The 15702-nt window shown below is 39.8% G+C and overlaps 1 protein-coding gene across 2 annotated transcripts in view; it reads right to left on the reverse strand.

Annotated features, from left to right (window-relative positions):
- Positions 1-210: 210 nt before the first annotated feature.
- LOC135704618 (uncharacterized) overlaps positions 211-15702 on the reverse strand; it is a 238954-nt gene continuing 223462 nt past the window's right edge. For both annotated transcript variants that reach the window (XM_065226082.1, XM_065226083.1), the window contains exons 6-8: positions 1681-1898; positions 1411-1617; positions 211-1349 (exon numbers count right to left, since the gene is read on the reverse strand). In XM_065226082.1, coding sequence (XP_065082154.1) covers positions 1083-1349; positions 1411-1617; positions 1681-1898 — 692 coding nt within the window. In that variant the 3' untranslated portion in view covers positions 211-1082. The remainder of the gene's footprint in view (positions 1350-1410; positions 1618-1680; positions 1899-15702) is intronic.

Genomic DNA, 15702 nt, shown 5'->3' on the forward strand with positions numbered 1-15702 from the left:
AGTGGGATTGAGAACAACTTTAAATTTAATTTTAAAACAAGACAGTTTTTGACTTCTCGACAGACTGTAAAAGGTTTTTAAAACAGCGAAAAGGTGAACTACTAAGCAGGAACGTGTTACACTGCGAAATGCTGTATTTAAACTAAATGGATTATTCATTGCCATTATAAAACCTCCATAAATCAGAGTGGATACCAAATGATTGCAGAATTGTTACTTGGGATTTAACGTCAATGAGAAAAATAACCGCAAGTCAGTCACAATTCCATGACGATGCATTAGTTTAGCACAGTATTGAACAGTAGAAAGATGCCATGGTCCCATAGAGCGTTATTGAATGTTTCTGAATTTGTTTCGCTGGTTCCAGAGCAATGACCGGAACATATTCCGGTGAGTATGGGTCTTCATCAGACCAGAGCTTTTCATAAACGTGCCAAACCCACCATGCGATAAATCAATTCACATGAGAATTCAAAAATAAGATCAATAAGAGTCATGATGAGTGACCAGCACCATGTTGGCCACACCCGGACATGTTCCAGATACCCTAGGGGAAGTGGACAAAATCTATCTTGAGACAAATCTCATGATGCGATGTGTCGTCTAACATTTCTAACATATTTTTTTTTAATGGGACTGACTTGCGGAACACAGAAAGATTAACTGAATAATGATGCTAACTCAAAATTTATAAAAATGCAGATGGGACTGACTTGCGATTACTCTCAGTATTTTTCAACCCAAAACATTTTTTTGTATGTAAAAACGGTTCGAACAAAAACGTGAATATGGGTGATTGATTTAAGTTTGATTTGAACCAAATGTTGATCAGTAATTGAAAAATTAAACAAAACACAATGGTGTCATCTCCTTGACGCAGCCTCATTTCAGTCGGACATTCATTTTTCGATTGAATAACTTACAAATACGTCATTTTTTTCAGTCCTATCAAACCAATTTTCCTCCTCCTAATTCTACATTTTCAGTACCTACAATCAAAGTCTCCAGAACAAGTTAAAACACACACAAAAATAAAACATCCTAATCCGGAAACCGTTAACCACCACTCAACGTGTCAGTGTTTATCGCTGACTCTGCAGTGCCACCGCCGCATCGTCGTAGTCCACCTCGGTTTCCTCGAGCTTGGCCGCACCGCTGCAGATTCGGCACTTGCAGCACACGATGCAGGGCGCCGCCAGGAGCAGCAGCGGAGAAGCCACCAACAGCAGTATTCCGAACCCGGCAAAGATGCCAATCACCTGCGCCCGGTGCCACACGACGGATGCCCGCGAGTGGCCCAGTTTGTTCTTGCAGGGACCCTTGTCGTAGTGCCGCAGCAGAAAGTCGTCCTGAAGATGAAACGTATGAAAATCAGTTATCTCAACATGACAATTGCACCGCGGCACTCACATCTAAACTAGCCAAACAGTACCAGCAGAAGACGTGCTTGCACCGCTTGCACATCATCTGCGCACAGCCTTCGTCCTTCTCGATGGGCACGGCGCACATCGGACAGCATTTGATGAGATCATTGTCGAAGGGAATGCCGAGGGCATCCGTTTGGCCGTCGGCCGCCAACCGACGGGTGTTCTCCTCGCAGGACATCGTTGGGTGCCACTGAAAAAAAAAAAAACGAAACGTTATGAAAACTTGCCCAATGGTTGGAACGGTTGAACTTACAGGCTTCTTGCAGCCGGAGCAGAAATCCTCCAGGCAGGTCGGACAGTGCACGGCACATGGCGACGGGAGACTCGATGAGGGCGCCGGCAGCTGAACTATTCTATCGGAAGACGAATTACTGTTCGGTTGGGACTGGGTCGGCTGGTTCTGGCCGACCAGGCAGATCGTTTCGCAGCCCGCCCTCGGGCACCAGGTGCGGAACTTGTCCAGTTCTACTTCTGCAAGGTGGGGGAAGAGACAGAAAAAGGGGTTTAGTGAATTTAGTGAAGTTTGCATGTTGGTATATCATGAATCTCTAGGGTTCGTTTTGCCCCTTGTAGCACCTAGCAAGGGAAACAAACTATTTTATTAAAGAGATTGTCAGCCGTAGGCTGGTTCATCTTTGTAGCAAATAGCAAGGTGAGCAAGGTATCATGACAAAAATAAATTTAATTCCATAAACCTACACAAACCAGTTGCTGAAATCCCATACCTTCCGATTCAACTCTTCAAGCTATGCCGTGCGGCTATTCTAAATTGCAAAGCTGTGTATCGTTTATAAAACCCATTTGGAAGAATAACAAAATAACCGGCGAGCATCTCATCCTCCTTTCAAACACCCAGATTTAATGATATTCCAACATCAGCTCGACAGCTTCCATGCCTTCCTTTTTCCTCTCATTCAGCAACCAACCACGGTATTCTCGCATATACCTACTCTCACATGAATATAAAATGAGTTTGGGACGTTTGCTTATGTTTACAAAAGTTTACACGCGAAACCGAAACACCGACGGCAGATTGAAATGCCGAAGGGTAAAATTTCACGAAATGAGTTCACGTCAACGTGCTGCTGCCTACCTTACAGGGGCACAAGGCCACGCTGCTGTGTTGGGTATTGTATGAATTATTATTAGAGGAATCGTGTCGTATGTCAAGGTCAGATTGCCACTAATGTAGTCATATCGTTTTTTTTACATGTGCTCAAACTAGGCCAATGACCTCTTTAAAAAGGGCACTATAGGGCATTTTCATACAACCAGGCGGTCAAAAATATTTCTACCATTTTTTCACAATTTCTGCTATTATTCTTGCTTTGTTTCATCAATATAAGGTGTGCGTTATCACTTTTCAACATTTTCACGATCAACTTTTGAAAAGGGCCCAACTTTTGATTAATTAAAATTTAATTTTTACGATTTTATAACGGTTACAGTTTCAAGCTTGTTTTCAGAGAATAAAATCAATTGAACAAAGACAACCTACCATGGTTTTATTGGGGGGAACACCGTAAAAAATAAAAATAAAAAACCTTTTTTTTGGAAATATGTTTATTTTTTTTCAACAAATCTTCTGTAAAAAAATACAAAAAGCCATGATACAATAATCAAAATCAAATATGTTTCAACGAATTTCTTTTTATTCCTCTGTTACAATATCATCATGAACAAATTCTTCTTCAATTTCATCGACTGCTTTCATAAGTTCCTCCAAGGCATTGAAGTTATTAGTATCGAATACTGAATCACTTACAGAATTTTCAAATATCATGAAACTTTTCACGATGTCGGGATAATCCAGGGATACTTTTTTCTGTCGTCTTTTTGCCATCCAAATGGAACTGATCAGTGGGTCCGATTCATTAATGGCACGAATAAAGACATCATGTAAATTTTCTACTCTTGATCGTTTTCTTGCATGATGGGTTCGATATTTTTTCAATTGTTTATGTTGACTTTCTGCTGCCTCTTCCGCTAATGAACCAAGTGGTGCTGGTGAATGTATGATTATTTCTCCGGCATGAGCGAGAACTTTATGCACGATTGCAGGAATTTTGTACCAATCATACAATTTAAGATAGAGCCTATATGTTTCCTTGCAATATGCATCAAATTTTTCCGGGTTTATTGGCTCTTGGCAGTTAATAGCAATTAATATATTCCGGAATCTGAAAATTAACTCTTCATCAATGTTCAGCACGGAGCTTAAAAGCTTGGGATTTCCAAATGCTCTTCGACAAACGTTTCCTGTAGTACTGGTACCTGCTCCACCCGATCGTGGTTGATCTACTCTTACTCCAAATGTTTCGTAAAGCTGTGTCGTCACATGTTTTTTTCTTTGTTCATATAGTTCTTTGAACGGTTTCGTTACCTTCCATATTTTGATATCCATTCTGTATGCAATGTGCAAAAGGCATTCGAAAAATCTTATCCAAGCATGAAGTGGAGATATGCCATAATGCAAGGCTTCTTCGTTTGATATAAATCCTTCCTCGAATTTCTCTGCATCATTCATTACATTTGGTGTTGCCCATATATTGGACAATTCTGCATCGACGAATTTCCACTGATATAAGTTAAGACTTTTCCGTCTATCATACTGAGGACAAAATCAAAATCAACAAGTATAAACTTGTCGTTTGAGAGCTCAATTTTCACTGGCGTTAGTTCACTCATTTCTTTTTCTACATCCTGTTTTGTAGCCAGAATAACTTCTTTACTCTCTTTAATGAATTCAAGGATGAATGGCCTACAAAATCGAATACTTTGAGGCATGGGATTAAATCACATAATTTCCCTTCCATTAATGTACATGAACAACTGAATTGGTGTTAAAGTGGACGAAAATACATCTAAATCGTCCTGACATCCTTCTGGTAGCACTTGATGATATTGCGAATATCCAGTTGATCCGTCCATACCCCAGCTACATAGAAGAACCAGTTCCGTAGAAACTAGATCATTGCTATCTATATACTCGTTGAGCTCTGCATCAATTATTTGGACGATTCGTTTCACTGTATTTTCCATCAGCGCCTGGAGTTTCACTCTTATTTTCAATGCACTTTCTTCGATGAATTCACTAGAAGGGGCGCATATTTTTTTCACTGCTCCGATCACATAGTAAGGTGGAAATCTTGTAGGTGATTCACTATGTATTACTTCGTATTGAAATCTACTCAATCCAGCCTCGATAAGTACACTAAAAGCCTCTTCTGGTGACATCATTCCTCGTTGATCAGTTAGTTGAGCCAGCATGGTTTTAGAGCTTTTTTGGTTTTTAAAATATGCCCAATAACTTTAACTAAATTAAAATCCTTTCGATTATAACAAATAACAAAGCTTTCTCGATGGTATCGAATTTTGGATCAACTGCTTCTTTATCGATGACGCGACGTTTTCCTCTTTCACTCAAATCCAAGAAAGGTTTTGAAGGTCGTCCACGTTTTGTTCCCGAGGCCGAGGTTGAGGCAACACATTGCTCCTGTTCGATGAATTCCTCGATGCCAAATTCTCCATCAAGCCAATTCCGAAAATACGACTCAAATCGCTCTTTCCGATTAGCTTCATGCCATTTGTTGATGTATTTAGTAACGATTTTATGGATCTTATCATCGAGACGTTTACGTTTTTCCACCGAGATGTTATAATTTTCACAAATTAATTCAATGGCTCTGTGAAAATTGTCACTATGGCTTAATTTTGCGTCTAATAGATTAATAATGGTTCTATTATCCATGCTCACACTTGGTCTCAACCAGGGATGGAAAATCATTTACATTCATTTCGTGCATTCATTTACATTCATTTGTCTCTAACTTTTTTCATCAACAGAATACTGTTAAATGATGTATGAAACTTTTGTAGCTTTTGATATTAACTACAACTTTTGTTCATAATTTAAATCTTAATCTCTTATGCATGATGAAATAGAGCTGACAGAACATGTTATTGTTTTTCAGTGAATGCAATTTACATTCACTGAAAAACAATGGTGAGATCATATCGCTCTGATTCATAATGCATAAGAGATACAGATTTGAGTTGTTTTCAAAATATGTAGCTTATATCAAAGCCTACAACATCTTCAAACACTATTTTACGGAATTTTGTTGATGAAAAAAGTTAGAGGCAAATGAATGTAAATGAATGAAGAAATGAATGTAAATGATTTTCCAGCCCTGGTCTCAACCGTAAATTTGAATTACACTGTAGTAGTTTAAATAAAAGCTACACAAAATACACTATGGCTTCAAATTGACACTACAGTAGGTTAAGTACAGACTTAGGTATAAATTAAACTCATCCACGCATATGCGTAGGTACATACTTACGCATATGCTTCTATAATCGTCATAACCCATAACTTACTTTAGAATAAAGCATAAACGAATGTAGTTTTACGTTCATCCAACAGTGAACTTTATGATAATGATGACTTCTTTTTGTACAAAAGCTTAAGCCCTTTTTAAAAGTTGGTCATGAAATATTAGAAAATGTTCTTTAACAATATATTTCGACTATACCAACCGAATATAACTCCAAAAGTTGCAAAATAATTGTTGAAAAAGTTTGTTTCCAAGCCGGCTCTTGTACAATTTGAAATCTCCCATAATAACCGAAAATTTTCAAATCGCTTATATTTCCAATGGGGCAGGCAAACTCTTCAGTACTTGTTATAGTACACTCAAAACTTCATCCAGAGCTGAGAATTAGCCTGGGAATGTGCGAGGCTCGAAAGTTTGTGATCAGAAAAGTTAAATTTTCATTAATTTTCAATTATTTTTTTTTCTATTTTTATTTTTATTTTATTTTTGTCTCCATCAAATTTCCTAATTGATTTTATTTTCGGAACGCTTATTAAATTACCTTTCCAACGATGTATAATGATGTGGTAGTTATATGATAAATAGTGGTTGAAATTTTATTTGAGTAGTAGTGTATTTTTGCGGCAAAATTTGTACTTTTCTTACTCTTTTTTGACTTCGACATCCGATATCTCAGAAACTAAAACAGCTAGAAGCTTGAAACTTTCAGATTCTCTTAGTTGGAATGTTTACTATCGACCAAAAATAACGAAATAAGGATTAGTGAAAGTCGATTTTTTGATTTTTGACCGCCTGATATCTGATAGTGTAGGGGAGCTGGCGGAAAATGCCTAAGGAAGCTCCCCGTTCAATTCACAAAATGGATCATTATTAAAGTGTAAAAGTTGCATCACGGTACTGACAGCCTTTAGATTGACAAAAAAAGATTCCCACGGTTAATAATCAAAACAACTGAGAACCCTCTCTCCGTAAAACTTCTCACCAGTATGATACAACAACCGTGAGATATCGTTTTTTGCTTTTCTCACTCATTCGCAATATCACTAACATCTATCATGTGGTACCATCATATCACCGAGGAAAAATAAAAAGACATATCAGGCATAACATTTGATAACGGCACAAAAGCATTTGTAAACAAACTTTCAAAGGCCCTTTACACGCGAACCAAAGTACGCCCACGCAAACTTTTTGCTTTTGTGCCGTTATCAAATGTTATGCCTGATATAAATTGACCGTTACCTCATTTCGAGCATAAATACGGTTATGACGGTCATTCCTCTTCCAAAATCACGAATAAGGCGATAGTTGGGATGCATCAAGGAAAAAGTCTTACCAGAAATTATTACTGTGAGAATTCATATCTGCATGAACACTTACTACCTGCAGCCAAGAATGCTTATGCATGGATAGAGATTTTGCAGCTATTTATTTTTCCGGATACCGTGACGCTTGAGCTCGAATAATAAAGATGCTGACCGCATATCGTATCCACATAACCGAAGCCCAAGTATCAAGGGATCCGTAAAAAAATCCTTACGTAAATAGGAATTCCCCTCTAAATATGAATTGTAGCTAGAGGTGTTATTGCTGAGTAATCAAACGTTGAACTGTTGAACAAGACATTGTATATCTTTAGGTTAATAACAATACAGCAGTTTTTCGGAATTTTTCAACTCGCCATCTCTCAATGTAAGACTTTGTAAAATCAAACGAATTGCTCCTCCACTCTTATTAATATCCTTCAGCATTCTGCATTTGATTTCTTCATCCTTACATAAGATATATCCCTCTCTAGTAAAGATATGGTTAGAAAAGTAAGAGGTTGTATCCAAGACTCGACCGTAGATTTGACGTAGGATTACGTTAATTTTGATAACTATTTCAACAGTTGGACATTTGTGTAATTTTCAATAGTGACCTATTGAAAATTGATGAAGTATTCAATTTAGCAGCTTTGAACAAAAATTACCAATCGATTGGCTTGTTTAGAATATGTTGCCGAGAGACGTAATCCTATGTCAAAATGTAAACTTTGCGGGAGACGATGTCATAACACTCGAAAGCAATTTTGTGAAATATGAAGTGAAACAAATCCTAGTTCTGCATGATGATTTTGTTTGATTGTATTTATTTGTAAAGTCGCCGGGAAACACCAGCTGGCAAATTGTTTTTTTTTTATGATAACTCCTTACGTGAAAACAGGCAAAAACTCACAAACAGGCTGCTTTTTCACGGTATATAGAGTGCTAATTCAATAATCAATTAATTACCTCAACATTATGCCCTTAATTTTGGATCATACATAAATTCAGCAATCGACTAAATTTTCGAAAGCAACCAAAAATATTTATTAGAACCGTCCCAATGACGCGTTTATGTGGATAAAATTGATAAATAGCAGATTTTTTGCGATGGGCCCAATATTAGATCCATAGGCCAACATAAGAGCCAATTCCCCTACAAAAAATTCTATAACCCATATTAAATTTCCTATGTAAGCGCCGATCGAAACAAACATGTTGACGTCACTACAAGGGTGATTGAGTAAAAAACGAATCATGTGAAGCGGAATGAAAGCCGAGGGAAAATCGGATTAATCATTTTGTCAAGCTTCTGCTTTCATGTTCCATCAGATGTCACTGCTGTTGTTGGCGGTGGCATCGATCGGAAACTACACATAATTTGTTTTCCAATAATTCTTCACAGAGGACAGTGCAGTGCAAAACATGTCTGGTACCTCTATATATGCATTTAGATTAACAACCGAAGTCCCTCCTTCTTTACACATTCTGCACTCAAAATAGCTCACCCCTCACAGGATTTCCTTCCGAATTGTATGAATGGGGCGGGGCAGAAAGTATCGTTTGAGCAGAATATGTAAAAAAGGAGGGACTTAGAATGTTAATCTAAATGCGGTACCAGACATGTTTTGTAGTGTCAGATAGGGTTAACTACCCCATTTCCGGCTTACCGTAAGATTTGATATAGAGAAACAAATTGTTTAGATATTGTTAAAAGTCTAACACTGCTTCTTGATGCCAAACTCGGCCTACGGATTCTAAACTCGGCCTTACGCATTGATACGCAATTGAAACGCCAATGAATTCACTTCGGCCTATCGGATAAAGAACAAAATTGATTCGGTCGGAGAAATTCTTTTGTATGTGGGATTTATGGGTGCAAACCTTCATATCACGCGTTCTCATTGACTTTATTCGGTAGCTATTAACTAAAACTGTACCAAACGCCTAATTGACTTGTTAACTCTGGAATCATGGATTTATTTGAAGTTTTCTGCTCGATAGGCCCAAAATCAGCGATTAGACCGAAGAAGTTCTCTACCCTACCCTACTCTATTTTGTAATCAATGAAAGGAAATCACAAATTGGGTGTCATAAAAAACATGGCAATTGAGAGATTGAGTCGTAAGAGCTAATTTTCTCACAAATTTGATTTTCTTTTGCTTTCTGGGGATTGGTAGTAAAGCAGGTAAAACTGTATGAAGAAAAATGTATTTCCGGTAAACAGTATTTTCTAATACTAATTAATTTACTAATTAACTTAACTTGACTAATTAATTTAACTTGTCGTTCACTTTTTTACCTGAATATGCACCTAAAGCAAATTATTCCAACTTCTTTCAAATTATATGCGTGGATTTTTATCACTTCCTACCAGCGGAACAGCGCCGTCTTTGGAAAATGGCCGGACGATATGATTAATCTCACCAATACAATCAGGCCTACAATTCCACACCTTCTATAGACAGGTTGATAGCTTGATAGCTAGCTGGTTGCGGGAACTGATGACCTTGACAAATGTCCAAATAATACTCTTTAACAAATTTGTGGAGGTCCGGACCGTTTAGTCGTGATGGTTCAGCAATGCTGAGCTATTAGGGTGTTCAACACGGATGAGGCTGGCGATCTGTTAATTGTTTGGAGCAAGGTTGACGCGCTAGGCATTGATGACCCACAGCTACTCACGAGGAAGCTGATTTCGATCGCGGTGCGGCTTCTTCTTCCTTCTATGGATGCTCGGTGCTTTCCGGACGCCTTTCGTGGTGTATTGGATAACGATGTTCAACGCCACACGCCGAAAGCACTGCTGCTACTGATGCTGCTGCTGCGGACACCGTCGACTGGACACCACCACACACGGTGATTAAATGAGCACCGTTTAGTGAGACAGGATCGAATTCGATTTTTAAATCTGTGTTAGGGAATGCGCTGTTTGCAGGTAATCGGTGATAATTTTCATCACCATTGCAACAGTTGGACATTGTGTATTTTGCAATAGTGACTTAATGAAAATAATTAAAGTGTTCATTTTAGCAATTTTCCAGATAAATTTCCAATCGTTTGTCTTGTTTTGAATTAAAATCCATCTGCTTTTGACAGAGTTATATGTATGTGATCAACACCTGACCTCTTTTCGTAACGCGGCCGAATTTGATTTTCTGATATTGCACCCCCAATATGTTGCCGAAAGACGTAATCCTACGTAAAAAAATACTCTTTCAACACGGATAAGGCTGGCGAGCTGTATGTTATATGGAACTCACAAACAGGCTGCTTTTTCATGGTATACACAGTGTGATATTCAATAATCTATTTACTATCTCAACATTTAGTGGCAGACCATTCATAAATTTTGGTCTAGTCTAGTCTACACATACACAGCCAGTAAAGGGTGATACGGTCAAAATTTGGTCAAGGGAAAACGCGTGTAAATCGGTGAAATCGTTTATTTAAAAAATCAAATTAAATTTCTTTTTCAAGTTCAATTAGTATAAAATTCAGGAAAAATATTCAGTTAGGCTTCCGCTTTTCCAAATCCGAATTGCCGGGCCTTACGCTTGACCCCTGCCATCAGATTTTGTACAGCCACCTTGTCCACCTTCTTCGCCGCAGAAAGCCAGTTTGCCTTGAACTGCTGCTCGCCCTTAGCAGTTTTTTTGGTCTTCTTTAGGTTCCGCTTGACAATAGCCCAGTATTTCTCAATTGGGCGGAGCTCTGGCGTGTTGGGAGGGTTGTTGTCCTTGGGAACCACCTGCACGTTGTTGGTGGCGTACCACTCCATGGCCTTTTTACCGTAATGGCAAGATGCCAAATCCGGCCAAAACAGTACGGAACAACCGTGTTTCTTCAGGAAAGGCAGCAGACGTTTATTCAAACACTCTTTCACGTAAATTTCTTGGTTGACAGTCCCGGAAGCTATGAAAATGCTGCTTTTCAAGCCACAGGTACAGATGGCTTGCCAAACCAGATATTTATTGGCGAACTTTGACAGTTTCATGTGCTTGAAAACATCTGCTACCTTTCCCCTTCCTTTTGCCGTATAAAACTCCTGTCCAGGAAGCTGCTTGTAGTCGGCTTTGACGTAGGTTTCGTCGTCCATTACCTTTGACTGCGTCAGCATCGTCGTGTACAGCCTCCGGGATCGCGCTTTGGCCGTCGTATTTTGTTTATCATCGCGATTTGGAGTCACTACCTTCTTGTAAGTCGATAGTCCGGCTCGTTTTTTGGCTCGATGCACGGTTGTAGACGATACACCCAGCTTATTTGCGGCATCTCGGAGAGAGAGGTTATGGTTTCGCTTGAAACTACCGGCAACTCTCTTTGTCGTCTCAGCGGCTTCCGGTTTTCGATTTCCCCCCGATCCAGACTTCCTGGCTGTCGACAAACGTTCCCCAAACACTTTAATTACATTTGTAACGGTTGATTTGGCAACTTTTAGCGATTTTGCCAACTTTGCGTGCGAGTAGCTCGGATTTTCGCGATGCGCGAGCAAAATTTTGATACGCTGCTCTTCTTGCTTGGACGGCATTTTGACAACTGAAGAGTGAATTCCAAAATCAAAATAAGAGCAACATTCTACACACACACACCTTCAAAATGAGGGGTGTTCAGGTTTTTTAAATGCAAAATTGAAAGAAATACGTCAAGTTGATATTGACCAAATTTTGACCGTATCACCCTTTACTTGAAAGAATCCTGGAAATGATAGGAATACATCTATCATTTTCTTGTCATTATTAATGCCTGCTGCACATCAAGGATGTGAAACAAACAATAAAGCGGCCAGGCCTACTGTATAGCGTTGCAGACCATTCATAAATTTTGGTAACATACACACATTCTATCATTTATATTAATTTCCTATGCCGATCGAAACAAACATTATGACGTCACTACAAGGGTGACTGAGTAAACGAATCGTGCGAATCGAAATGAAAACCGAGTGAAAAACGAATTGCACCAATACATTCAGGCCTACAATTCAACACCTTCTATAGACCAGGTTGAGCTTTGATATTTAGCTGCTTGCGGGAACTGACATCCGATTGATAACCTTTACAATATCCAAAACATACTCTTTAACAAATTTGTGGTGGTCCTGAAAAGGACCGTTTAGTCGTGATGGTTGAGTAATGCTGAGCTATTGGGGTGAGGCTGGCGAGCTGTTCATTGTTTGAAGCAAGGTTGACACGCTTGGCATAGATGACCCACAGCTACCACGAGGAAACTGATTTCGATCCAGCGGCTTCTTCCTCCTTCTATGGGTGCTCATGTGGGCTCTGCAGCTCACTGTTTGCAGGCTGCCTTTCGTGGGGTACTGGAGAACAATGTTAACCCCACACGCTAAGCACTGCTGCTGCTGATGCTGCTGCTGCTGCTGCTGATACTGCTGCTGATGCTGCTGCTGCTGACGTTGACGACCGGACACCACCACACACGGTGATTGAATGAGCACCGTTCAGTGAGACAGGATCGAATTTGATTTTTTAATCTGTGTTAGGGAATGCGCTGTTTGCAGGTAATCGGTGATAATTTTGATCACCATAGCAACAGTTGGACATTTGTGTATTTTTCAATAGTGACCTATTGAAAATTAATAAAGTGTTCAATTGAGCAGATTGGTAGATAAATATCCAATTCTTTGGCTTGTTTAGAATTAAAATTCATCTGCTATTGACAGAGGTATATGTGGTCAAAACCTGACCTACTTTCGTCCCGCGGTCGATTTTGGTTTTTTTGAAATTGCACCCCCAATATGTTGCCGAAAGACGTAATCCTACGTCAAAATTGCAAGCACCCCATCCCTCTTTAATGCTTACACAATTCAAGACCAACAGTTGAAAAAGCCTCAACTCCATTTTGTAAACAAACCTTGTAAGGCCATCTTCTCGCGAAACGAAACCTACATTCAGAAACCTAAATCACAATCGGGAAGAGGAGAATTTTCCCTACCTGTTAATTTAGTTCGTTTGCGTTGGCGGACTTCGGTTCGCGACAAAATGGCTTTGCAAGGTTTGTTTACAAAATGAGGTTGAGGCCTTTGCAATTGTTGGTCTTGAATTATTGCACGGTGCATTATAAATACACATTTTCTTCACTTGAGGTTTCAACAATCAAAGCAACCATTGGTATCCATCAACAATGAAATCTTCAAATCGTTACTTTGAATTCCGTAAGGAAACGCAGTGTATTTCAATAAATCATCGCTAAAATTAATAGTGAATTCGTTTATTATTCAGTTCCAACCTGGATCGGGTATCAAGATTGGATCTGATTATTTTCTGACAAACGTCAGTTTGTTCGTTTGCTTTTAAAACCCAGCTCAGGTTGAGGTTCGCACTCACAAAAAGTTCGGTTTCGCACTGATTTTGTCCAGTTGTTGGTTCCATGATGGTCCTTGCAATTTTTCGGAGCAATTAAAAAATCTAAGATTTTTTGCTTCACTTTTCGCACGAAACGTAACCATGTTGAAAAGTTTTTGTTTTGACATTATTTAATTCTCTTGAGCTTGTCAATTGTGAGTTGTGTCAGTTTTGAGATTTATTAAGCATCGTACGCAATGAGTGCTATCCCAGATCATCTTCCGTCGTCTATCACCTAAAATGACGGAGTTCGTGGGAAGTTATCAAGCCGGCTTCATTGACGGCCGATCGACAACGGACCAGATCTTCACCGTACGGCAAATCCTCCAGAAATGCCGTGAATACCAGGTCCCAACGCATCATTTGTTCATCGACTTTAAGACGACATACGACAGTATCGACCGCATAGAGCTATGGAAAATTATGGACGAGAACGGCTTTCCTGGGAAGCTGATCAGACTGATCAAAGCAACGATGGACGGTGTGCAAAACTGCGTAAAGGTTTCGGGTGAACTGACCAGTTCATTCGAATCTCGCCGGGGACTGCGACAAGGTAACGGACTCTCATGCCTACTCTTCAACATTTCTCTAGAATGCAACGAGCCGGGCTCAACAGCCGGGGTACGATTTTCACGAAATCCGGTCAATTTGTGTGCTTTGCGGACGTTATCGCAAGAACATTTGGAACGGTGGCAGAACTATAAACCCGCCTGAAACACGAAGCAGCAAAGGTCGGACTGGTGGTGAGTGCGTCAAAAACAAAGTACATGCTAGTAGGCGGAACCGAACATGACAGGATTCGTCTAGGAAGTAATGTCACGATAGACGGGGATACTTTCGAGGTAGTGGAGGAATTCGTTTACCTTGGATCCTTATTGACGGCTGACAACAATGTGAGTCGTGAAATACGAAGGCACATCATCAGTGGAGGTCGTGCCTACTACGGGCTCCAGAAGAAACTACGGTCAAAAAAGATTCACCCCCGCACCAAATGTACCATGTACAGAGTACAGAACGCTAATAAGACCGGTGGTCCTCTATGGGCACGAGACATGGACTATGCTCGAGGAGGACCTGCAAGCACTCGGAGTTTTCGAGCGACGTGTGCTAAGGACGATCTTCGGCGGTGTGCAGGAGAATGGTGAGTGGCGGCGAAGAATGAACCACGAGCTCGCTGCACTCTACGGCGAACCCAGCATCCAGAAGGTAGCCAAAGCCGGAAGGATGCGGTGGGCAGGGCATGTTGCAAGAATGCCGGACAACAACCCTGCAAAGTTGGTGTTCGCTACTGATCCGGTTGGCACAAGAAGGCGTGGAGCGCAGAGAGCACGATGGGCGGACCAGGTAGAGCGTGATCTAGCGAGCATTGGGCATGACCGATGATGGAGAGCGGCAGCCGCAAACCGAGTATTGTGGCGTACTATTGTTGATTATGTCTTATCTTAAATGTGATGTTGTACAAATAAATGTATGTATGTACGCAATGACGCGTACGTAAGAGATAATTGATATTGCCGATGGAACATAAAGTGATAGTGGCAAGTTAAGAAAAGGCTTTTTTTTGAAGATAAACGGATATTTTTCTACATTGTAACGTAACCCACATATTTAATTGTTACAAGGAAAATGAAAATCCAACGTTTTCTTCAACGAACTTAACAACTTTTAGCAAGAACAGGAAAATGAGGGAGCATAATTCTCACTTCCAACTTATAAATGTTCAACAGAGATGATCAGTGAGTGAATGATTTTGCTACTCTCTCCTTGTCATTTAATCTAACTGTCATGGATGGCTTCGATGAAGACGGTCTAGTGAGGTAAAGGTGTTTCCAAGTGATATGCTAGTTGACCGTCATTTTTGATATGTGATGGTTATATGAGGATGACACCGTCAAGGTACAATAACCGTTATGATAATGCACAGCACTGAGTGTAATACCATCGATTTGCTGGATTAGGGTATTGACAAAAATTCTATCAATTCTTAACCATTACGTTAAATTTACATACATTATCTCATGCGTAATATGGACGAAACATTGTAATACTTGAAAAAGTTAAGATAAAGTATAATAGTCAAAAATGCATGACATCAATTTTGCGTAGTTCTACGTCATACTGCGGTCGTGTCCTACCGTATGCGTGATAATGTTTGCACCATCGTACAAATAAGATTCCCGTTTCACCTGTGCATACAATGCCTTGGTTTTCTTTGCATGCACGTAACCTATAGCTCATACCGTAGTAGGCTGTGTATAAAAGAACATGA

This window comes from Ochlerotatus camptorhynchus, unplaced genomic scaffold (genome assembly GCF_037179485.1).
Source record: "Ochlerotatus camptorhynchus isolate MF236.1 unplaced genomic scaffold, CSIRO-AGI_Acam_v1.1 ptg000244l, whole genome shotgun sequence".
In the NCBI taxonomy this organism is placed as follows: Eukaryota; Metazoa; Arthropoda; class Insecta; order Diptera; family Culicidae; genus Ochlerotatus; species Ochlerotatus camptorhynchus.